Consider the following 26,332-nt stretch of genomic DNA (forward strand, 5'->3'; position numbering starts at 1 on the left):
ATCCTTACATGCATGGCCCCCTCATCCCTATCCTTGTAGGAATGGTCCCCATCATCCTTATCCTGGCAGGAATTAACACCCTCATCCCTATACTGGTATGCATGGCCCCATCCCTATCCTCTTAAGCAGGGCCCCCTCCTTATCCTGATATGATTGGCCCCATCCCAGTCCTGGTATTCATGGCGCCATCCTTATCCGGGTATGATTGGCCCAATCCCGGTCCTGGTATGCATGATCCCATCCTTATCCTGGCATAATTGTTCTCATCCCAGTCCTAGCATGCATGGTCTCATCCTTATCCTGGTATGATTGGCCATATCCCAGTCCTGGTATTCATGGTCCCATCCTTATCCTGGTATGATTGGCCCCATCCCGGTCCTGATATGCATGGTCTCATCCTTATTCTGGTATGATTGGCCCCACCCCCGTCCTGGTATGCATGGTCCCATCCTTATCCTGGTATGATTGGCTCCATCCCGGTCCCGGTATGCATGGTCCCATCCTTATCCTGGTATGATTGGCGCCATCACGCTACTGAAGAGCAATGAAGACTCACTGCTCTCTGCGATGAACAGTCCTGGTGAGTATTCCGGCGGCTGTGCTCTGCTTGTGAGCAGTGCATGACGTCCCTGCCATACCCTGCTTACAAGCATTATTCAGCTGCTGGCAACGGAGCAGGACGCTGCGAGGGAGCGGAGGAAGGTAAGTGTAATTTTTTTTTCTTTTTTAAATCTTTTCTGATGGAGCAATGCATACCAGGACTGGGATGGGGCCAATCATACCAGAATAAGGATGGACCCAACCATACCAGGAACGGGATGGGGCCAAGCATACCAAGATGCCAAAAAGAAATGAATATTCATTGCCCTCCATGACCATGGGCGTGGAATGCAGTGAATATTCATTTCTCTTTAGCAGCGGGCACAGGAGTTAGCCGGAGCCGCCGGCTCCTGCCTCTGTGACCCGCCAAAACCGCTCCCCAATCTCCCCGCCATAGCCGGTACATCCAGACTATAAGACGCTCCCCCCATTTTCCTCCACATTTTGGGAGGGGAAAAGTGCATGTTATAGTCCAAAAAATATGGTAACTCTCTGACTTAAGGGCATAAAAATTAAAAGTTTGAAAATTTCCTTTTTTTGGTCACAAATAGATGCAAGTTATATCGAAGAAATTTCACCACAATCATAAAGTACAATAGGCTTGGGGGGTAAAGGGGTTAATGAAGCAATAACAGTAATTACTGCAGACTAAACTACTACACAGTGTATAAGATATATTCAAACTTTGCTCACTATTTTTAATCTTGGGGTGAATGTAGGAAATTATAATGAAGTGATAATAAAAGTTATGTTTTATTACATTAAAATGTGTTGTGGGAGATAGTGACTAGGACTCACCCAAAGTCGCATTGTCGCAGCGCTTGTCTGGCTGCCATGGAGGGTGTAACTGGACGTTGGACCAGGGCAGCACAAATCTTATTCTCAACTCTACAGTAGACAGATCTGCTTTAAGGCAAGGTCCCATCAATACCCCTTTTTTCACAGGTACAGCATTGATCTTGGCCTTATATACATGCCTCTAACATATTCCACAAGGATAATTCAGACTTAAAACTCTTTGCAGTGATCTCATTCATTTTATTTTATTTTCCCTGCATTGTATAATAAAGATTATAAACAATATTCAGGTAAATTGATAAAAATGATTGTTAAACATCACTAAGTCCCTGCTCACATCAAGTTAAGAGGCTACAACTGGCGGATAGGAGAAATGTTTCCTTAGGACTCCATCCATCAGACAGAGGTCAGATGAGTGTCCTTTTGGCCTATGTGTACCTTTAATTTGCAATATGGAATAGTGTACTAGACTGTGCTATTCAATATATACAGTAAATAAGAACTTACCAAAGGAGCCTATTAGTCACAAATCCCATTGATTGCCTATACAATGGTGATAAGTCACAGCCTAAGTCTCCCCTTTTTATTTGATGATCGAGTGGGCAGCCCGAGACTGGTGATTTTACTGTCTATAAATTACGGTACTTACAAAAGTGTGCAGAACACTCAAACTCCATGCCAGGATCCCACAACCCAGAAGTCGGGCACTTTGGAGGAATATTAGGGAGTAACTTCTATTTAGAAAAATGAATAGTCTTAGCTGCCCACTCTTTTATTAAATAAAAAGAGCAGCCCCAGATTGGTGGTAATATGCTTTAAGTCCGTGGTTTACATCAGGAGATCTTCCATATCTTCCTACCTTCAATATAGACTCTTATGGTGATGTGAGCAGAGCCTAATGACTTAAACATGGTTTATTTTATGACCTTTGGTGGATCTAGGTCACAGTACATGACATGATCGTGACCATTCTTCTGTTGTAGACATGTCTGACTGCATCTCTCTTGACATTCAGCTGGACCTAGCGATGGATGTATACAACTGAAGTCCAGAAGGCTTTATAGCAAAAACCAACAATTAACACTTGTACTGAGAATTCAACAGATACGGGGCTGTTCAAATAAAAAAAATACAGGTGAGTGCCAAAGACCTACAAGTTTAGAAAAGAGTCGTGGAGGTGTTGGTGGGGCACTCACAGAGTGCATACGAGAAGGGCCAAAGTCACAGAAGGGTAAGGTTTAGCACCGTCCATAATTCCTCAATGTCTCATGCAATAATGTGTAGGGGTACCGAGCTGCAGTGCAAGCCTGTGATCAATGTGAGGGATAGAGGTATACATCCTGGTTCATGGTCGTCCAGCAATATTTTCTATAAGTTATAGAAACAAAAAGGAAATAATGCTGAAAATGATGAATTACAGTAATAATCCATAACGGATGGCATCCGGAATGTGAACAAGCCTTGGGCAGTGAATGGGCATAAGGCTGTCTGGAAATTATATAACACAGACATCGGATATAATAAAATACAACAGAACAGAAATACAATATGTGTAACGGTTAATGAGACAAGGGAGGCACTGATCTTCATAGTGGTGGGATGAGGCTCCTGGGTGACTGCAAACTGGTAGCGGAGCACCTACCTGCAATATGACATTTACAATACTAGTTCCTCATGTGGCAGAGGGAATATTGGGCACCAACAGGAATGGAGGTCCAGTTCTAACCTCGACCTGTATGCACCCTCTATAGCTAAGCCTCTGCTGGGTTCATCTAAAGTTGGCATTTACCATTTTCAGAAAGCACTGTCAGTGCAAAAGCAGTACACATGACGCCTAAGTATTGTTTCATTGGTTTTGCACTACAAGTACTAGAAGGCAACTTATTTGGTGGTTTCAGCCTGACTCAGAGCGACAGCACACGGTGCAAAACACAAATTCCTATGTAATAGCCTTTACTTTTAGCTCCAGGGGAATTTGGTTTTGAAGGAACTTCTGCAACAGTTTTATGCTACAACCTTTAGGTTCCTCTCCATAGAGGACAAACTGCCATAGACTATTTTGAAGTAAGTGCCCCAGTATCCAATTCACTGCTACCTACTGTATAGACATTCTCCATCTTATGAAGTGCATGCGTACTGCAACAAGACTGCCAGAAAATTCATCTAGGTCAGAACAGGCTTTAGTTGCACAAAATGGCGGAATATTCTCATGGTTTGTGATCTGTGATGTTATGACTATTGTACCCAAATCCTTTCTTTTGTAGGTTCATTTAAGCCCAAGATCATAAATCAGTGTACAATCTCTTCCGGGTCGAGTGGCTGTAGAGAGTCTGGGGTATTGCTTAGAGGCAGTTCTTGTTGTGCCTTAGAAGTTAAAGTCACATCCTCTGGACAGGGATCTCCACTGTCCACAGTGAATGGCAAGCCCATAATGGCCTGGTTCTCCTGAAAGTCCACACTCCTGGCACACTGGATACCATTGGCAAGGTGCTGGCTTTTTGCCGCCATTGAATTTAAACTTTGCTCTGTACTAATGACCATTAATGGCTGACTGCTCCACTCTTGGCTTCCATTTTCAGTTACCATGGATTGAGTTTGAGGGTTAGAGACCAGAGTCAAACAAGTCTCAGCCTGAATTTTGTCTGGATCCAAACTAAGTTCTTCCTCTTCTTCGGAGTCCAGCCCAGCACAATGCCCGCTGCGCTCTGAAGCCGAGAAATCAGAGTGTACAATGACATCAGCCTCCATTTGATTCTGAGATGGATTCCTGGGATTCCTTCCAACATCAACCTAATGAGAAATAAATTAGTATTTAGTATAGCAAAAATCAGTTCAAAACAAAAACATTTATGTCAACACATCAACATGCAATTTTACCTTATGTGGCTCAAAGGAAATGTCGTGTAAGACCATCCTTAGACCGCCAGAGGTCATATGATTTGCTGATCCATTGGCAGTACAAGTCAGGTCTCCAGTGATGGTGTCAGCATAGCTGGTGATGTGATTAGCCCAGTTCTGAGTGACTGATCCATTCCACGAAGGCTGAAGAGAGCAGAACATGGAGATAAGTTGTGTCAATGCTTTATTCTTGAGAGCATTAATGGGGTTGTCCACTAGTCGAACAACCTCTACTCAATCCCTATGTTTACCCCATGTAAAATGATTACACCTATACTAACCTCTGGTACCGGAGCCATTCCAGTAGAGTCAGCACTGGCCCTCCTGTGGATCGCGTGATACTGCTATGTCATGCAATCTCTGCAGTCGATAAGTATCTGCTTCACTCTCTCCGCCTTTGTATAAATTACATACATCTGGAGGAAGTGAGAGCTGCTGTTTTGTCTCGCGGCTGCAGTTTTTTTTTTCTTAAAACAAACCATGATGCTTCACTTATTCTATGCCAACGCCAGCTGTGTCTATTACTGTCTGCCAGGGTGGCCCCCAGGAATTTCAGGACCCCATATTGGTAAAATTTACAGACCCCCTTGAAATTCCATCCAGGCTCCACCCCAGCTCCGCCTTCACCCCACGAACCTTCCACAGTCACACCGCCCACTCTTGGAAAAAATCCGACCATTGGAAACCACACTGATCGGAAGAACGGGGAACTTTTATCTCCACTTTAAAATGTAGCATCAGGTGGGATGTCTCACAGCAATTATATTCATCCTTATCTGGGGTTTCTAGAAAAAGCCAAATGCAGCCACTGAGGGAATGAATAAATCAGCGGTCGAGTCGCACAAGAGCACCATTCTTAAAGGGATAAAAGTTCCACATTATTCTGATCGGTGCGGGTACCGGGAGTCAGACCCCCAACAATCAATAACTTAGCATTTATCCTTAGGCCACGTTCACATGTTCAATATTTTACATCAGCATTTGTAAGCCAAAATCAGTGTCATGATCCATGCTGGATCATGACAGATAAAATGCACTAGTAACCTTTTTCTTCTTAAGCTGTGGTGCTTAAAGATAGTTTTTGCCCCCGGTGGCCATTAGGGTCATTGCACTGTCGTGGTTTCAGTTCTAGTTTTGCCCCCGGTGGCCATTAGGGTCATTGCACTGTGGTGGTTTCAGTTCTAGTTTTTCCCCCAGTGGCCTTTAGGGTCATTGTACCCTGGTTTCTTTAGTTTAGTGCATGTGATTATAAAGCAGGTGTGATTGCTCTGGCACTGCTATAAAAGAGTGTCAGGTGTTGCAATCAGGGTTGGTGATAGTGGTCATTTCCAACCATCCTTGGTGAAGAAAGGAGCTAGAGAGAGTTCCTTGCAGCACAGTCAGAGTCCTGGTGTGGAAGGAGTCAGAGGGGATTTCCTTGCAGCTCTGACAGAGCTTGGTGGCAGCTATTCAGTAGGAAAGCTGCATTCTGGTGGTGGACTCTGTTGCTGGGAGCAAGAGCAACAGAGCAAAGCTAAGCGGTGTTTCCCTGTTTGTATTTTTCCATGGTGTGTACTAGTACAGCGGTGGGGCCAGTGCCTGCACCACCCAGCTCCCTAGCAACGGATAGGTTTAGGGTGTGCTAGGGTGACAGGTATCCTGATCGGCGCCCGGTGCGGAACCGGCCTAGGGAATGTTAGGAGTGTGAGGGACACTGACTCAGGGGAGTGCAGGAGGTCTCCACGTCCCCGTTCCCTATCGCAGGGCCCACCGTTGTAACTGTTTCCCTTCCCCTTGTCTTGTTGTTTTAGTTACCGGCCTGCGCGTCATGTCACACAGGACAGTTACACGTGCCGTGTCTTGTTGTCTTAGTTACCGGCCTGCGGGTCGTGTCACACAGGATGGGTCCAGGTTACACTCAGGAGAGGAACAATCAGATGAAAAGTATAATAGAAACACGTCACCACTTCTAGATTTTTTTCCCACTCGTGGCTTTGACTGACAAATATTGATGTAAAAAACTGACCAAATACTGCCTTGTGTTGTTCAACATTTTAATCAATGATTTAGATCAGGGGTGAGGAACTGTCATGGTCTGCCTGGAATTTTCTGTTACGGTCCTTCTAGGGATAATCCTATGTGGCCTCTCTTTGGTTTGGGGAGGGCTATAAGTAACCGCACTGGTGCTATGCTCGTTGTCAGTGATACATCTGTTCCTGGCTGAGTAGATGACCCTTGTATACCTGTGTATATTGCCTGCTTCTGTACGATTGCTCTGTGTATGACCCGGTCTGTTCCCCGCTAGATATTCGTCTGCTGGGCGGACCGAGATTTCAGGTATAACGTGTCAAAAGTTTGGTATTGCAACATATCATGGGGGGTAGAATTAAAATTCTAAGCTGGAACGTTAGGGGTCTCGCTAACGTCTCAAAACGGGCCGCAATTTTACAATATCTGCTGAAGCTGAGGCCCTCAGTGATTTGCCTCCAAGAAACACATCTGGTAAAAGACAAAGTAGCTATGTTACAAAAAAGGTGGGTGAGGAAGGCTTATCACTCAACGTACTCAGCCTATGCTAGGGGAGTGTCGGTGTTGATCCACACTTCTACTCCATATGAAGAAGTGAAGGCTATAATAGACAAGGATGGGCAATACGTGTTTATTGTATGTAGGATATTGAATAGATTATTATGTATTGTGTCTTTGTATATCCCTCCACCATTTTCTGGAAAAAAGATACAGTAAATTCTGGACTTATCCGGGAAATGGACTGGGGTCCCGTTGCTTGTAATAGGTGATGTGAATAATATTGCAAATGATCATTGGGATAAGGGTAAACATGCGGGGAGCAGAGAGGGAGGGAATGTGACACCTTTTGGAAACTACATGAGGGAAATTGGTTGGATAGACTTGTGGAGAGTTCGGAATATGGAGAACTACACTTACTCGTGCTACTCGGCGACGTATGGATCCCTGTCTCGCATTGATGTGGCTTTGGAAAATGAGGGGGTGGATAACTTGGTACAGGAAGTGGAATATTTGCCCAGAGTCCTATCGGATCATTGTCCACTGGTGATATCTCTACAATTGGGAGCACGGGGGGAGGTTGACAGGTATGGGATGGAAAATTCATCCCTTTTGGTTACGGTTGCTGGATATGGGAAAGATAGAAGAGGAGCTGGGAGAATTCTTTAGGATAAACGAAGGTAGTGCAGAGGGTCATGTAGTCTGGGATACTATGAAGGCGTTTTTGAGAGGGATTTTATTCAGAGAAGGAGGAATTAAGGGCGGCTGAGGAAGCATTGGGTGCGCAGTGTACTGAAGCTACGCAGACCCGCATGAGAGTGGCCCAGTCGGAAGTTAATAAACTTCACATCCGTAAGGCGGAGAGACGGCGGGCATTTCAGAATGAGGCATTCTATGCGGAGGGTGAAAAAGTGGGGCACCTGCTCTCAGTGATAGCTTCGGCACAACGGGAATCCTCACATGTATATGCAATTAAAACTAAGGAAGGTAATGTGGTTACACAGGGGGATCAAATTTTGGATGTATTTAAACAATTTTATAGTGGGCTATACTCCTCAAAGATACATAAAGGTCAAGAGGAGATGGACAGGTATCTGAGGGCGATTAAGCTTCCTAGATTAGGGGAGGAAGACAGAGAATGGATGGATAGGCCGCTTGCAGCGGAGGACTTGAGGATGGCACTGGTGGACATGGCGGGAAATAAGGCCCCGGGGGCGGATGGCATTCCGGCAGAGGTGTATAAAATTTTTAATGAAGAAGTAATAACTAAATTGGAGAAGGTATTTAATGAGTCATTGGAGAGGGGAATGTTACCTACATCTATGAGAGAGGCCATTGTGGTGGTCAATCCTAAAGCTGATAAGGACCCATTGAATCCGGAGTCCTACAGACCAATTTCACTCCTTACGGCAGATGTAAAGATTCTGGCGAAGGCCTTGGCCAACAGACTGACCCACGTGATTGATAAAGTAATCCACCCAGATCAATCGGGATTTATGCCCAATAAATCTACAGCAATCAATTTAAGGAGGCTATATTTAAATATGCAAATTCCAGCCGAAAATGCTGGAAAGAGAGTAGTAGTGTCTTTGGATGCCCATAAGGCATTTGATTGCATAGAATGGAAGTACTTGTGGTCGGTTTTGATGGGCCTTGGGTTCGGGCCCAAGTTTATATCGTGGGTGGGGTTGCTATACTCCTCTCCAACGCCAAAAATTAGAGTGAATAATGAATTATCTGATAGTTTCTCATTACATAGGGGTACGAGGCAGGGATGCCCGTTGTCTCCGTTGCTGTTTGCCCTCGCCGTGGAGCCTCTGGCCACTAAAATAAGGGATGCACAAGAGATAAAAGGATTTGTTTATGGAGTGAAGGAGGAGAGGGTGTCTTTGTATGCCGACGATATTTTGTTATTTTTGGAGGACTCAGGGGAGAATTTGGATAACGCGGTGGAATTAATTGAGGAATTCGGGGAATTTTCCGGACTCAAAATCAATTGGGACAAATCGTGCATAATGCCCATTGATGAGGTAGATAGGGATATGGGGGAGGTGGAAAGGTCAGCAAAATTGAAGGTGGTTTCGGGATTTAAATATTTGGGGATACAAATTGCCCTTCCGTTGACTAGGTTTGAAGAACTTAATCTAAGCCCTTTGCTACAAAAAATTCGCTCCAAAATATCAGCATGGAATAAATTACATCTTTCGGTAATTGGAAGGGTGAACCTTTTAAAAATGATTGTGATGCCACAGCTTTTATATGTACTGCATAATTCTCCAATTTGGATCTCGCAGAGTAGGTTCCACAAAATTAAATCGCTGTTTGGCGAACTAATATGGGGGGGAAAGCCCACGGTTTAAACAAGAAACTTTGCAGAGGCCAAAGGAGGAAGGAGGTTTGGCGCTTCCCAACCCCTGGGTCTATTTTTTATCAGCACAATGCCAGCATATTGGAGGATGGGGGGTGGAGACGGGACAGGGACAATCGCCTAGTAGTTTGAGATATTTGTTTGGAAAATGGCCTCTGGGAGAGAGTTTGGAAGGGGGGCAGTTTTTAAAATTAGGCTCTCGGTTTCCTACTGTTCTCCTAATTCATAAGGTTTGGGAAAAAGTTAAACAGATAAGGGGTGTCACGGGCTTTACCAAATACTCTCCTGTATGGCATAATATAAATTTGCAAGAATTCAAGCAAATGGAAGGATTTGGGCCCTGGAGAGAGGCAGGAATCAGAAGGATGGGACAGCTAATAGGTCAGGGGAGACTTAAGTCATTTGTGGAGCTGCAAACAGAATTCCAGTTACCGCATTCAAATTTGTTTCATTATAAAAGAATTCAGCATGCGTATCGGTCGCAATGTCTTATTGAGATCCAGTTTGATATCACGCTGGCCTCCATTTTGGAGAACAGCGTGACAAGGGGGGCAATCTCAGGAGTGTATAGAGATTTATTATTCACTTTTCTAGTCAAACATCCCATCAAGTCTAGAGTGAAATGGGAAGCTGAACTGGGAGAGATAAATGACGATAGATGGGAATCTATTTTAGAATATGTGCCTAAGATCTCTATGAGCGAACCTGGGAGGATGTCTCAGCTATACGTAATTCATAGAGCTTACAGAACTCCCGATAGACTGTTCAAGATGGGTTTGAGGTCCGATTCCGAGTGTCCACGATGTTCGCAGGAACGGGCAGACATGCTGCACATGCTGTGGCATTGCCCTAGATTGTCTACGTACTGGACAGTTGTATTGAGTCGGATTGAATTGATATATAGGTGTGCAATCCCCAGAGACCCTTTGGTCTGTATATTAGGTTATGTGGAAGAATTAGTAACGGTATCCATGGTCAAATTGGCGATTGCTAGACTGTTGTTCATAGCAAGGAAGTTGATCGCTCGGTTCTGGATCAGAGAAGAGCCTCCGACTAGACGAGACTTTCTTACGCAGGTGGAGCATATAATTTAATTGGAAAAAAGTATTTATACTAAGAGAAATAAACTTGATGTATTTCATAAGATATGGCAGCCATGGGTAGAATGGAGTTAGATTTGTGGGGAGGATGTATTATGATATAGATGATGTTCACAATAAACAATTATATATGGATGTGGGAAAGAGTACCGGAATAGAAATGAGGAAGACACTGTAGAGGTCTCGGAGGGGGGGGAGGGGGGGGGTTTGTTCATAAAAATATATGATTATATGTGAACAACTGCTTGATGTCATATATGTTATAATTGTTATCATTTAATAAAAATTTATCTGATTAAAAAAAAGATATTCGTCTGCTGATTCTGTGCTTTCTGTGTTACTCTTGGTTCTACCCCGGCTACATCCCTGACTTCCCATCTGCCTGTTCCCCTGGTACTGCTTGGCTCTCTCTGGCTTCTGACTCCTGGCTTGCTTCTTACCACTCTATTCGTGTTGCCCGCTTGATACTGTGCTTCCCTCTGGTCTGACCTCGGCTTTACTGACTTTTCTCCCGGCTCTGCTGGGTACCACTATCCCTGCTAGGAGTTCGGGACCTAGCTCCGCCCCCAGTCACTCCCCCAGTGGTCACGTGTTGCAGGTCCTGTTCCTCCTGCAGCACATTTTCACCCGTGTTCACATTCCACTGCAGGAGTCCTCGGGTTTCCCCAGCATGTCTTTGGACATGAGTACAGTCTCTGGTGGTGAGTCTAGTACGGTGTCCATCACAGGAACCTCCGACTTTTCATGCGGCCCGCGGGCAGGTCCTCGGAGTCCGCAATGCTCGGGCGGCAGACGTATCCTGTCAGCTGCCGACCCTTTAACTCCCAAGTGCACGGTACACAGTGTTCATTAGTGAATGCTGCCTGGCCTGCACATGAATGATGATGTCATCGGGGTGTGCGGGGTTAGCACCCAATGCGCTCTTGTCCTCCTGTCCTGGAAGATGAGCTGCTGCCAGAGAGTCTAGAACGATCTCTGTGCCTTTCTGCTGGTGATGTGTGCCTCTCAGCTATGTGCCCCCCTTTGATCTCTGTGCCCCAATATGATCTCTGTTCCCCCCTACTACATGCCCCGTAATTTCTGTGCCTCCCAGCTATGTGCCCCTATGTGATCTTTGTGCCCCCCCCCCCCTTTTGGATATGTGCACTGGTCTTCTATTATGAGGGACTATATATGTTATTTACAAATATGCACGCTGCACTTTCCAGCATTATAAGCCACCCCTGACTATATATTTTTTTTTGACAGATAAGATATAATCTAACTGGGTCATTGCTAACTATATGGGATCTTTCCTCACTTAGGTTATAATATAATATATAAATTTTTGGTAACATCAGCACATAATTTATTGGCAATTATATTTGTCCTGTATAGGATATTCTCTTGATACCATATGTCTGTGTTATAGTAAATCTCTGCAGACGTATTTTGTTCCTATTTTCATGCTTGCAGAGTGGTTTTGGATAAACACAATTTGGAGCAATCTATATATACTTTTTTCAGTCACTGTACTGTTATATGAGCTTATATCTTTATACTGTATGCTCTTTGTTGGTGTTTGTCTGCCATGTGGCAGTTAATATATGCATTTTCCTTGTAAGGCTTAATGGACATGTATCTCCTTTTAAGTGTTTTTATATGTTTTTTGGCATAGTGCATTAATAAAGGCTATTTTATATATGGCATAACTTCGTTTGTCTTGTTGGATATATTGTTGTAGTGAAGTGCCATTGATGTAGGCCCAGCCCTTTTGGATATATATTAATACCCATACAGTATATTACTGTGTTTCATAACCGTAGAATCCTAGAATGTTAAAGTTGGAAGGGAAGTTCAGGGCGATCATGACCAATCCCCTGCTCAATGCAGCGCAGGATTCACTAAACCACCTCAGACAGATGTCTGCCCAGCCTCTGTTTGAAGACTTCCATTGAAGGAGAACTCACCACCTCTCGTGGCAGCCTGTTCCACTCACTGATCACCCTCAGTGTCAAAAAGTTTTTTCTAATATCTCATCTGTATCTTCTCACTTTCAGTCTCATCCCATTGCTTCTCGTGTTTCCATGTACAAATGAGAATAAGGATGATCCCTCTATACTCTATACCCTTCAGATATTTGTAGACAGCTATCAAGTCTCCTCTTAGCCTTTTTTGCAAGCTAAAGGTGTTTCAATTTCTTTATATCATGATCAACTTCCTCTTTTCCAGCCATCTTCTACAGTTGCTTTTCCATTTGTATTATATATATGGTATACCAACCTTCAACTTCACTTGATTTTTGTCTTCTGTTGGTGGGTTTAAAACAAGGTTATGGCTTCCTAATAGATCAGAAACTGGAAGAGAAGAAGTATCTTCTTGTGAAGGAGGCATCAAAGTCTCCAACTCATGGGAGTCTTGGCAGTGAGTTTGGGAACATGACCCCTGTCTTGCCCTTTGATAGGATGATGGTCCCCTAGTAGATCTGGATCCCAGATCAGATCCCACTTCCCTAAAACAGAAAAAGTGAAACAGATGACAAATACAACACTTTCATAAGATTGGCAACATAAAAGCGGACAAGATGACTTAAAGAGGTTATCTCCTGCCTTCCGGGTTGCCAGAGGGAAGTGTGCTCCTGATGATACACAGTATGGAGCAGTGAAATGTCAGCACCGCTGGCCCGAACTGTGTGCTCTCAAATGCTGCAAGAAAAGGCAACTTTGCCTCCACAGCATGGAAGACTGTAGGGACTCTGAAACTGGCTGGATCTAGTGATCTGTCCAGCTTCAGAGCAGCACTTGCAAGCTCTATTGGAAATAACTTGTAAGTGCGGTGCATCTTACCTATTAGACCAGCCTTAGAATGCAGAGGTGGCCGGTAGGCTAGACAACAAGCAGCAAACAATAAAAATAGAAATCCTTTGTTCTTGGGAATGGAGAGGATATTTAACAACAAGTAAATAGCAAATTTGCTTATTTTAACAAGCACTTTTGATGTTTTCCAAATGTTAGAATTTTATAGAAAGCGGTTATATCTCCATTTGACTGGCCATGTATGCTAGATACTGAATAGTCATTAAGCCAAATGCTTTCTTGTCATAATTCCCAACACTTTCCTAAATCAATTCAATAAGTTTCTTTTTTTTTACTTTTTGAAAGACACTTGCAAGCACACACCACTTAAAGGCAAAAGAAGAAATGCTCAGATCTGATAGCGCCATGCGTCTGATTGCTGATATACATGACACATGCACAGTATACCGAGGAGCGCTACCTTCCTGACTGACTTACCGCTGCTTGCCCTGCTGGAAGCTAGCACACATACAGAGAAGTAGGCACAGGAGGCTCAGGCAGACACCAACAATGATGCCAGTAACAGAATTCATATCCAGGACATCTGAGAAAACAAAAGCTGTACAATGAGATGGATGGGGATCGTCAAGAAAGGAGATACTTTAATGGCACATGGAGCATTTAATTCTTAGCTGACCTTCTCCAGATTCTCCACTCTTATTTTACTCACTTATATAGCGCTATTAATTCCAAAGCACTTTACAGACATTATTGGCACTGTCCTCAGTGGGGCTCACAATCTAGATCCCCTATCAGTATGTCTTTGGAATGTGGGAGGAAACCGGAGGAAACCCACATAAACACGGGGAGAACATACAAACTCCTTACAGATGTTGTCCTTGTTGGTGGGATTTGAACCCAGGACCCCAGCGCTGCAACGTGACAGTGCTAACCACTGAGCCACCGTGCTGCCCACCCATCTTAAAAGTGAAACTTAAAGTGCACCTGTCACCTGTTTTGGCCAATAAGATGCGGCTGCTGCCTTTCAGGGATTATCTACAGCATTCTATAATGCTGTAGATAAGCCCCCGGTCCGACCTGAAAGATAAGAAAAATAAGTTTTATTATACTCACCCGGGGAGGTGGTCCGGTGCGATCCCAGTATCGCACTTCTGCGCAGGCGTACTTCTCTGCCCTTCTTGAGAGCAAAGTACTGTAGTGTGCAGGTGCTGGGCCTCTCTGACCTTTGCCTGAGCACTGCAGTACTTTGCTCTGCCCTCAACAGGGCAGATAAGTACGCCTGCGCAGGAGCGCGATGCCGGGAGCGAGGAAGCAAGCAGGAGTGCGACGTTGCAAGAAGATGGGAGCCGCCGGATCCGGACCTGCGAAACCCATTGGACTAGACCACACCAGACCGTCCCCCCCCCAGGGTTAGTATAATAAAAGTTATTTTTCTTATCTCTCAGGTCGGACCGGGGGCTTATCTACAACATTAGAGAATGCTGTCGATAAGCCCTGAAGGGCAGTGGCCGCATCTTATAGCAGCCAAAACAGGTGACAGGTTCCCTTTAAAAGAGGACCAGTCCCTGGGTCAACAGTGTCCAGTTTTTTTCTCTTACTTTATTCTCACTGCTCCTCTGAGTATTCTTTTTTTTTTTCTTTTTTTAAATCCACCATACAGGTCCAAAGACTTTTGTATTCAGTTCTAATTTCTACGCTCTTTACCAAGGGGGCATGACTCACAGAATTCACTGGGGCATGTCTATAGACTGCTGGCATTACTACCATGTGAGCCATGCCCCCTTGGTATAACAAGCACTAAATAAATAAGTCCATATCTCTGGAACAGTATGGCGGATTTAAGAAAGGAATATTATATCTGCGATCTGATGCCTTATTCCAGAGGAATCCACGTTTTTTAAAAAAAATATATAAACAATCTGTTCAGATCTATGGACCGGATACTGATTTCCCTGAGAATCTGCCTCCAGAGAAAATTATAAATGAAAGGGGGAGTTACCAGTGTGAGACATGTAGATCAGGAGAGCAGACGGTTAGTCATTACATGACTCACACTGGTAACGCCCGTTTCAATTAAAATAACATCTGGAAGCAGATTCTTAGGGAGAGCTATGACCATACCCATAGATATTAACAACTCATTTACATATTGCAGCCTCTATTAAATCGTATGTAATTTGGTAAAGGGTATGAAGTCATTGTGTGGGGAGAAGGTGACCTGGACCTGTGACGTCGCCCATTGCATGGACGGACATACCGCATGTGCAGGCTGTGCGGCTGCACCGGGGCCCAGAGGTGGAGGGGGCCCCTGCAGGGAGCGATCCCTGCAGCTTTGCGGCCTACAAGAGAAAATAGGGATTTTTGTGCTTACTCACCGTAAAATCCTTTTGTCCGAGCCAATCATTGGGGGACACAGGACCATGGGTGTTGTGCTGCTTGTCACTAGAAGGTCACTAGGTTAACACAGAAAAATTAACTCCTCCTCTGCAGTATACACCCTCTTGCTGGCTGAGATTTCCACAGTTCGGTGAAAAAGCAGTAGGAGTATTTAAACAAGGAACAATAACTATGTCAAAACCTAAGAATGAGACAACAAGCCAATAGGCTAATAAGGTGGGTGCTGTGTCCCCCAATGATTGGCTTGGAGAAAAGGATTTTACGGTGAGTACACACATAAATCCCTATTTCTCCTACGCCTCATTGGGGAACACAGGACCATGGGACGTCCTAAAGCAGTCCCTGGGTGGGAAGCAATCACAACTGTTACTACCCAATGTACCACTGGCTTACTGCTGTGGTACTGCCGATTGCAGAATGCGCCTGCCAAGAGCTGCATCTGCAGAGGTCTGAGAGTGAATTTGGTAGTGCTTTGTAAAATTATGCAAGCTGGACCAAGTCGCAGCCTTGCAGATCTGCTCTGCTGATGCCTGGTGCCGAATGGCCCAAGAAGCGCCCACTGATCGGGTAGAATGCGCCTTAATCCCTGCTGGGACAGGTGTGCCCCTGACACGGTAGGATTCCTGAATAGCCAAGCGAATCCACTTGGCTAGTGTGGCCTTTGAGGTGGCTAGACCCTTCCTATGCCCCTCTGGAAGCACGAACAGGGCAAACCACATCCAGGGTGTGGAGGGCCTTCTCGACCCAATGGACTGGTGCCGGACAGAAAGAAGGCAAAACAATCTCCTCATTGAGATTGAAAAGAAGACACGACTTTTGGTAGAAAAGACGGGGACGTTCTCAAAACTGCCTTGTCTTGATGAAAATTCAGGAACGGAGGGCGGCAGGACAGGGAAAGAAAGAAAGGTTAGCGATACGTCCTGCAGTGGCTCGAAAGGGGCTTCCTGTAAGGCTCTGAGGACCAAGTTAAGATCCCATGAGTCCAACAGCCTTTTTTAGGGAGGCGCCACATGGGAAACTCCCTGAATGAACATCTTCACCTGCAAATTGGTGGCAATTTTGCATTGGAATAGAACTGGCAAGGCTGAAATTTGACCCTTGAGCGAGCTAAGCACGAGAACTGACTCTAATCCGGATTGTAGGAATTCCAATATGGAAGAGATGGAGAACACTAGAGGGGAACGACCATGGGCCTTGCACTACGAGAAAAAGATATTCCAGGTGCGGTGATAAATGTGCATGGAAACGGGCTTCCTAGGACTAGTCATGGTGGAGATCACCTAGTGAGAGAAACCAGCTTGTGACAAAATCCAGGATTCAACGGCCACGCCGTCAAAGACAGGGCCCCGGAGTTCTGGGGGTAAATCGGGCCCTGTGAGAGTAGATCTATGCGATCTGGAAGTCGCCAGGGAACGTCGGACATAAGTTGGACTAGTTCTGCATACCTTGCCCGGCGCGGCCAATCCGGCGCGACTAGGATCACTGGTACCCCCTCTGTTCTAATTTTCTTGATGACCCTTGGAAGCAAGGGAAGAGGGGGAAGAATGTACGGGAGTCGAAACCGGTGCCACGGCAGAACTAGGGCGTCTGCTCCGATGGCGCATGGATCGCGTGAACGAGCAATGAATCGAGGAACTTTGTTGTTTAGTCTTGACGCCATGAGATCCACATCTGGAGTCCCCAAGCAGTGGCAAATCTGCTGAAAAACTTCCGGATGAAGAGACCACTCTCCTGAGGCGAGGCCCTGGCGCCTGAGAAAATCCGTCGCCCAATTTTCTGTCCCTGGGATGTGGATCGCCGAGATGGGCGAATGGTTGATCTCGGCCCAATGGAGGATGTGACTTTGTGTATGGCCATCCTGCTCCGGGTACCCCCCTGACAGTTGATATACGCCACAGCCGTGGCGTTGTCAGATTGAATCCTGATGGGGTGACCTGCGAGGAGATGGTGGAAACTCAGTAGGGCTAGTCTGATCGCTCGTATCTCCAAGATGTTGATGGAGAGACGTGACTCTCGAATGGACCAACGATCCTGTGCCGTGTGATGGTGAAAAACCGCACCCCAGCCAAGAAGACTGGCGTCGGTGGTCACCACCAGCCATCGTACTGGGAGAAAAGACTTTCTTTGATTCAGGGAGGATTTCAGTGTCCACCACCTGAGGGTCTGTCTGACCCGCAGGGACAGGAGGAACCGACAGTGTAGGGAGAGCGGGTTCCCTCATGCAGCGCATGCTGCAAAGGGCGGAGATGAAACTGTGAAAATGGGACCGCTTCTATCGCTGCTACAATCTTTCCAAGAATCCTCATGCTGAAACGCATGGAGTGAGAAACTGGTCGGGAAAGAGTCCGCGCTCCCTGTTGTAAGGATCGGGCATTTTCTGGAGGGAGAATGACCAACCCGTGGGAAGTGTCCAAGATCATTCCCAAAAAGGAAACCTGCTGAGCTGGAGAAGACTTTTCGAAGTTTATCATCCAACCCAGGCGAGAAAGTATATTTACTGTGATGCCTAATGATTCCTCGCAGGCTGGAAGGGACGGGCCTTTGATCAGTAGGTCGTCCAGATACGGAAGTACCATCACTCCCCGAGCATGAAGGATGGCCATAACAGCCGCCATGACCTTGGTAAAGACTCTGGGGGCGGTGGCAAGATCGAAAGGCAAGGCAACAAACTGGAAGTGTACCTCGCGAATTGCGAAACGCAGGAACTGCTGGTGGGATGGACAAATTGGGATGTACAGGTAAGCATCCTTGATGTCTATGGATGCTAGAAACTCTCCTCTTTCCATTGAGGCGACGACTGACCGGAGAGATTCCATTCGGAATCGCCGTACCTTGACAAACTGATTTAACAGCTTGAGGTCCAGTATGGGCCGCATCGTTCCGTCCTTCTTTGGAACCACAAAAAGGTTTGAATAAAAACCCTTTAACCTTTCGTCTTGAGGGACCAGAATGATGACTCTGTCCCTTTGCAGCGCATGGACGGCCCGAAGGAAAGCTGTTGTCTTTGTTTTGGGAGGTGAGGACCGGAAAAACCGTGTCGGAGGGGGTGAAGAAACTCTATTTTGTATCCGGAGGACACCAGCTCTCTGACCCACTCGTCGTGGACGACTGCGAGCCAAGTCTGACTGAACGAAAGTAGACGACCACCTACTTTGTCGGTGTTCACCGGATACCACAGCAAGTCATTGGGTAGAGGATCTATGGGACCTGGCTCCCCTAGATCCAGATGCCCTTGGCCTGGGTTTCCAAGAGCGGTTAGGTCTGTATGAGACCTAGGAACCTTTGTCTCCACACGGGGACCGACCTGATCCAAAAGACAAGGTTGTGGAGGACCAGCTGAAGTTGTTGGGAAAGGGCCGAAAACGAGTCGGCTGTTGATTCCGAAATGGCCGGATGGGTCTTTGTTGGGGAAGAAATTTACTCTTCCACTCTTCCCCCCGGTAGCGTCAGAAATGAGCTGATCCAGTTTCTCTCCAAATAGACGACCAGTCTGGTAAGGCAGAGAAGTCAACGATCTTTTGGAAGTGGAATCCGCTCGCCAGTCGCAGAGCCATAGGGTCTACTAATGGAGACTGCATTTGCGGCTGCCTGTGCAGGGCAACTGCCGGCATCTAAAGAAGCATCCACTACAAAGTCTCCTGCGTGAACTATCTGATTGGCGACACTGGCTGCCTACGGAGGAAGGTTGCTATCCTGGATGGCAGTAACTAACACCTCTGCCCAAGCGGCCATAGCCTTAGCCACCCAAGTCGCAGAGAAAGATGGAAAGAGTGCCGCTCCTGAAGCTTCAAAAATTGAGCGAGCAAGGTAGTCAATTTGACGATCAGAGGGGTTTCTGACTTTCTGACTGCAGAACCTTCAGAAACGGATAGAAGCGTTTTGGAAGCAAGCCGCGATACAGGAGGATCCATAGAAGGGGACTGTAACCAATCCTTCATTAGATCTGGAGCAAAAGGGTATTTAGCCTCAATAGGCTTTTGACCTGAGAACCGTTCATGTGGCCGGTCCCTATGTCTCTGGACTATGCCCTTAAAGGGGTTGTCCGGGCTTTTCACATAATCTCAGTGCATAACTGGGCTGCAGAATGCTGAGAATAAGTAATTTACCTTCTGTGGCCTGTTTGCAGGGTTTGCTAGATATCATCTCTTGCTTGTAAGAAAAACGTCCGGGGGGGTGTGTTCTGGCATTGAAATGAAAACTGGTCATTTCCTCCTCAATAGTTTCACTTTCCATAGAACACTGTTCAGCCTGTGTCTGGGGGAGGAGCAGCTGGGTGGCTCTGCTCTCTGCACTGGGGCTGGTAGAGGGGGAGGATTTGTTACTGTGTGAAGAGGGCTTGTTCATGTGGTCGGGGAGGGCCTGTTGCTATGGAGGGTGGGGTTGTTGCTATAGAGGGCATGTTTTTAGTAGAGTAGGAGGAAACGACCAGTTCTCTTTTCAATGCCAGAACACACACCCCCTGGACGTTTTTCTTACAAGAAAGAGCTGATATCTAGCAAACCCTGCAAACTGGCCACAGAAGGTAAATTACTTACTCTCAGCATTCTGCAGCCCAGATATGTACTGAGATTATGTGAAAAGCCCGGACAACCCCTTTAATCTCTGGATGGCTGGCAATTACCCTGCGCACACGTTTTGACTTCTTAAAGGAAACAACGTGTTCCGGAGCGGAAATATTTTTCTCGTCCAACTTCAGAATCTTCTTTGTCATTTGGGGGGTTCTGAGATATTGACTCGTATTCAGAGTCATGTTCGCTGCGAACATTAGGAGAGGGAGAGCTAGAGACAGAGCTCGCAGATGCTGAAGCGCGAGCGTGACTTGGGGATGCGTCATGGGTCCGCTTTCTAGAGACCTGACCGTCCCTTGAGCGAGTATGACCCAAGCTGGTGGACGGTTCCCGGCCGTCGCCAGAGCCCTCTTCGGGCGGCAAAGACATGTTCTGACTTAAAGAGGAGTCCCGGAGGGAGTCTATAGCCTTGGTCAGAGACTCCACGGACCATGACGCAGCCCACTCAGGAGGATAAATACAGAGGGCACAGTAGCAGCGGCGGCGGATGGCGTTCGAGCACAAGCCGGATCGCAATCCGTGCATAAGGGATTGGTTTGGGCACTGGGCAAGGCAGTCTTGCAAGTGGTACAAGAGGTAAAGAACGCAGTATGTTTCTTGGTGCCTCTTTTATCTTCTTTAGATTGAGACATAGTGCCCCCAAAGGGTTACAGGCAGAGCCTGGGCAGCAGATAAAGTGAATGTGCAGAGAAGGGGTTAATGTCACTGCTGTGGCACAGTGCAGCTTACCCGGGTCCTGGTCCCGATATTCCCACGGCGGGCTCTCTGATAATCCCAAGGAGCTCTCCACAGTGCTTCTGCTCCTGTTAGCGTTATTCACGCAGTAATAAGGTAAAGAAAGTATGGCCACCGAGAATAGGAAGGCGCTTCTCGTTCAGAACGAGAAGCGCCATTAACGTGGGCGGTACCCACTCGCAGTGGGCGGATCTGTGGGACTGCAGCCTAGCGCGGCCAGAAGCCGGGGGCCTCAATTTATGACGGCCGCCGGCGATGCGCTCCTGCTGAAGAGAGGCGCAGCCGGACACAGCGCAAACGCCGCTGGACGCCAGATTAGCGCTCCTCCTGCCCCCCAGGGACCAGGACCCACTGCCCGTGGTGTCGTCATAACGACTGTGCCGTGACAAGCCATGACAAGCCGTCCCAGATCAGCCCCTGTCGTACTCACGGGGGGGCGGCATAGCAGAGCAGGAGCTGCTCTGTCCTTAAAGGTACATTACTCAATCGATCTCCTTTACAGAGGGGGATGGAGAGGTTGCCACTTGCCTCCATGGGCTGCAGGATGGGTCCGGAGGAGGAAACATGAAGGAAAACCTCCATTTGCTTCTGCTACTGTTGGAAGGCCGGGACCAGCAGGAACCGTCACCCTAAATGAGCCTCGGCATGACCCCTTCGTCGCAGGAGAGGGTACGGGGAGGTATACTCCGCGTTCTCGCCTGTTGATGTTTCGAGGGAGAGCGGACCCCATAAAAAAGGTCCGTCGCCCCCTTCACTCCGTAAACTAAATAAAAAATTAAAACTAAAAACGGTGGTGTCTGAAGCCAGACCCAAGTGCCTCCTACAGACACTAAGCAAGAACTGGGGAAATTTCAGCCAGCAAGAGGGTGTATACTGCAGAGGAGGAGTTATTTTTTCTGTCCACAAGAAGAAGAAAGTTCGTTCAGCACACCGGCATAAATGAAAAAAACTTTATTAGGCCAATATGCCATATTAAAATGCAAAACACACCTGACGCGTTTCTGGTGCACAAAGGCACCCTTAGTCATAGGTAAATAAAAACAAAATGCATAGAAAAATATATACAGGTTACAAACCAATCACAAAGCTTGCAATTAATTACAAAAAGTGGCAACGCATGAAAGGAAGAGTGAGCGGTTCCTTGCAATGATACAGATCACTCCAGGATTGAAGTTCCCAAGGAAAAAAAATAAATAAAAAAATTACAATAATATAAATGGATATATCTAAAAGTAATTAAATAACTCCAAAATGATCTTCCAATGGAAAATGGATTTTCTGCGCAGAAATAAATGATTCCATACGAAAGGTGTGAATGAGTGCCTACGGACAATATATAGAGTTAGTCAGAATCAAAAGGAATTTTTTACACCTCAAAAATAATTTATAGATGCGCAGGAATGAGTGGTTGCATGCAAAAGGTGTGAATAGGTACCTACAAACAATTTATGCCGGTGTGCTGAATGAACTTTCTTCTTCTTGTGGACATCAGCTGTGCTCACCAGCGAATTCGTGCACCCACCTGTGGATTAATGAACTCAGCCCAAAGTGGTTCTCCTTTGGATGCGATGCAAGCTCCCAGTCCTCCCTCTCCTTAATTTTTCTGTGTTCACTTAGGGGAGAAAGCAATGATGGAGGTGGTGGAAAGGGCAATGATGGGGTGGTGGGAAAAAAGCAATGATGGAGGTGGTGGAAAGAACAATGATGGGGTGGTGGGGGAAAAAGCAATAATGGAGGTGGTGGAATGGACAATGATGAGGCTGGTCGGGTGGGAGAGAATGCAATGATGGTGGTGGTGGAAAGGACAATAATGGGGTGGTGAGGGAGAAGGAAATGATGGAGGTGGTGGAAAGGGCAATGATGGGGTGGTGGGGGAAAAAGCAATGATGGAGGTGGTGGAAAGAACAATGATGGGGTGGTGGGGGAAAAAGCAATGATGGAGGTGGTGGAAAGAACAATGATGGGGGTGGTGGGGGAACAAGCAATGATGGAGGTGGTGGAAAGAACAATGATGGGGGTGGTGGGGAGAATGCAATGATGGTGGTGGCGGAAAGGGCACTATATTATATATATATATATATACACACACATACACACACACATATATACATATATATATATATATATATATATACACACACACACACACACACACACACACATACACACAGTACCAAAAGTTTGGACACATCTTCTCATTCATTCAAGGAGTTTTCTTTATTTTCATGACTATGAAAATTGTAGATTCACATTAAAGGCCTCAAAACTATGAATTAACACATGTGGAATTATATAATTAACAAAAAAGTGTGAAACAACTGAAAATATGTCTTATATTCTAGGTTCTTCAAAGTAGCCACTTTTTGCTTTGATTACTGCTTTGCACACTCTGGGCATTCTCTTGATGAGCTTCAAGAGGTAGTCACCAGAAATGGTCTTTCAACAGTCTTGAAGGAGTTCCCAGAGATGCTTAGCACTTATTGGCCCTTTTGCCTTCACTCTGCGGTCCAGCTCACCCCAAACCATCTCAATTGGGTTCAGGTCAGGTGACTGTGGAGGCCAGGTCATCTGGCGTAGCACCCCATCACTCTCCTTCTTGGTCAAATAGCCCTTACACAGCCTGGAGGTGTGTTTGGGGTCATTGTCCTGTTGAAAAATAAATGATGGTCCAACTAAACGCAAACAGGATGGAATAGCATGCCGCTGCAAGATGCTGTGGTAGCCATGCTGGTTCAGTATGCCTTCAATTTTGAATAAATCCCCAACAGTGACACCAGCAAAGCACCCCCACACCATCACACCTCCTACTCCATGCTTCACGGTGGGAACCAAGCATGTAGAGTCCATCCGTTCACCTTTTCTGCATCGCACAAAGACACGGTGGTTGGAACCAAAGATCTCAAATTTGGACTCATTAGACCAAAGCACAGATTTCCACTGGTCTAATATCCATTCCTTGTGTTCTTTAGCCCAAACCAGTCTCTTCTGCTTGCTGCCTGTCCTTAGCAGTGGTTTCCTAGCAGCTATTTTACCATGAAGGACTGCTGCACAAAGTCTCCTCTTAACAGTTGTTGTAAAGATGTGTCTGCTGCTAGAACTCTGTGTGGCATTGACCTGGTCTCTAATCTGAGCTGCTGTTAACCTGCGATTTCTGAGGCTGGTGACTCGGATGAACTTATCCTCCGCAGCAGAGATAACTCTTGGTCTTCCTTTCCTGGGGCGGTCCTCATGTGAGCCAGTTTCTTTGTAGCGTTTGATGGTTTTTGCCACAGCACTTGGGGACACTTTCAAAGTTTTCCCAATTTTTCGGACTGACTGACCTTCATTTCTTAAAGTAATGATGGACACTCCTTTTTCTTTACTTAGCTGATTTTTTCCTGCCATAATACAAATTCTAACAGTTTATTCAGTAGGACTATCAGCTGTGTATCCACCAGACTTTCTGCACAACACAATTGATGGTCCCAACCCCATTTCTAAGGCAAGAAATCCCACTTATTAAACCTGACAGGGCACACCTGTGAAGTGAAAACCATTTCGGTGACTAACTTTTGAAGCTCATCAAGAGAATGCCAAGAGTGTGCAAAGCAGTAATAAAAGCAAAAGGTGGCTACTTTGAAGAACCTAGAATATAAGACATACAGTATTTTCAGTTGTTTCACACTTTTTTGTTAATTATATAGTTCCACATGTGTAAATTCATAGTTTTGATGCCTTCAGAGTGAATCTACAATTTTCATATTCATGAAAATAAAGAAAACTCTTTGAATGAGGTGTGTCCAAACTTTTGGTCTGTACTGTGTGTGTATATATCTATATATCTTTGTCGCCATAAAAGGAAGCGGGCCCAGACACATTTCTTACACAGGGGCCACAAGCTGTCAGTGTCCGCCCCTGGCCCTCTTGTGATCGCTAGATCATGTGCTGTCTACTGTAATCTACTGTTTAATCTATGTGTGTTATCTACTCTAATCCTGTCTGTAATGAAAAGACTGCTAAAAAGTCATCTGTACAGATAAGAAATTGGTAGACTGATTTTGTGATGCAGCAGCGATATCGTTGTCAGGATCGCTGGTGCATCGCTAAGTGGTCGCTAGTGAGCTGCCAAACAGGCAGATCTCACCAGCGACATAGCAGCGGTCGGGGGTCGCTACTTACCTGTCAGACGCGGCGATCCTGACGTCCTCCCGCCCGCGTCCACGCGTTGCTCGTCGGCATCCAATGAAAAATGGTCCAGGACATTCTCGCGCGAACAGCGATAATCAGCAGGGGAGCCGGTTGGAGGTAAGTATCACATGTAGCGATATCGCTAGCAATATCGCTGCTGCATCACAAAATCAGTGACGTTACAGCGATATTGCTAGCGATATCGCTATGTATAACGGGCCCTTTATATTATGCCTAGTAGCCAGTAATTAAAATGCAAAATTATGGGGAGTTTTTTCTTAGTAATATGGTTTCGGAAAACTAAAGGCTTCAGGCCAGAGTCTTTGCCGCCGATCCTGGAGTCTATTTTGTCTGCAGGGCTGACATCACATCAACATGGCTACCTACAGCGAAAAACAGAGCTTGGCGTTTCTGCCCGAGCTGACAGCACAAGCTACTCAGGGCTGCTAGGGTCAATGGCTGGCCGCTACGCTGTCAATGTGACATCAGCACTGATAACATACAACTAGGAACTGCAGCAAAGGCTCCATACTGAACCTGGGTAGGGTGAGTAAAGTACATTTTGCTTTTACATTCTTAAAAATAGGTTTAAGATAAAAAACATAATTTAAACAAAATGTTATATGTCTACTGTTTGCCACTGTAAAATTATGGTGTACGAGGCGTAACTTCAGATGACCCTTCATAGTGAGACATATGCGGGGCTTTACTTGTCATAGCAAACTCACCAAAGTGATTTACAGTCATATACAGGAAGGTGTAATCTCGTCTAGTTGTGTAATATTTTTACACAAGTGAATGTATACAGGCAATAGAAAGTGCAAAACCTGATATTACATACCTGGGGGTCTTGGAGGCAAGGTCTCAACGTCTACTACACTGGAATATGGCCCCCACCCTGACACTGTCTTGGCTCCCATCTTGAAGTAATATTTGGTCCCACTTTGCAAACCATCCACTTCTGCACTGAATATGTTTCCTGTGTAAAACAAAACATATTGTCTTGTTAACACCAAAAATGGCCTGAGACCCCCACAATACACTCCCCGAGTATGACCATACTGTATACATGAAACTAAAATGTCTGTTCCACAAGTTGACACTGCGAGATCACAAAAAACACTGAGTGTCTGATTGCTGGGACCCCCAGCATTCCCAAGAATGGGGTCCGAAACGGATCTGTAGAGCCCAGTCTTGAATAGCGCAGTCCATTTGTTGTCTATGGAACTTCCAGAGAAAGCGAAGTACAGGTGCTTGTATATTTATGGCAGTTCCATAGACAATGCATGGAGCAGAGGTTGAGTATGTGGACTTCTGCTCTGGACTACAGACCTGTTTCGGACACCCAAGGGTCCCAGCAGTCAAACACTGAGTAATCATTAAGTTATTCCCTATCCAATG

General features: G+C 45.9%; 1 protein-coding gene across 5 annotated transcripts in view; it reads right to left on the minus strand.

The window, feature by feature from the left end:
* Positions 1 to 1,617: 1,617 nt before the first annotated feature.
* The window catches only part of LOC141084268 (immunoglobulin superfamily DCC subclass member 4-like), a 200,943-nt gene continuing 176,228 nt past the window's right edge, over positions 1,618 to 26,332 (minus strand). For 4 of the 5 annotated variants that reach the window (XM_073568865.1, XM_073568869.1, XM_073568867.1 and 1 more), the window contains 5 exons: positions 25,773 to 25,910; positions 13,542 to 13,662; positions 12,532 to 12,760; positions 4,276 to 4,440; positions 1,618 to 4,188 (listed from right to left, as the gene is read on the minus strand). In XM_073568865.1, the coding sequence (XP_073424966.1) occupies positions 3,688 to 4,188; positions 4,276 to 4,440; positions 12,532 to 12,760; positions 13,542 to 13,662; positions 25,773 to 25,910 (1,154 nt within the window). In that variant the 3' untranslated portion in view covers positions 1,618 to 3,687. The remainder of the gene's footprint in view (positions 4,189 to 4,275; positions 4,441 to 12,531; positions 12,761 to 13,541; positions 13,663 to 25,772; positions 25,911 to 26,332) is intronic. The other variant, XM_073568866.1, reaches the window with a different exon arrangement.

This window comes from Dendrobates tinctorius, unplaced genomic scaffold (genome assembly GCF_039654945.1).
Source record: "Dendrobates tinctorius isolate UK_male_01 unplaced genomic scaffold, ASM3965494v1 ptg000022l, whole genome shotgun sequence".
In the NCBI taxonomy this organism is placed as follows: Eukaryota; Metazoa; Chordata; class Amphibia; order Anura; family Dendrobatidae; genus Dendrobates; species Dendrobates tinctorius.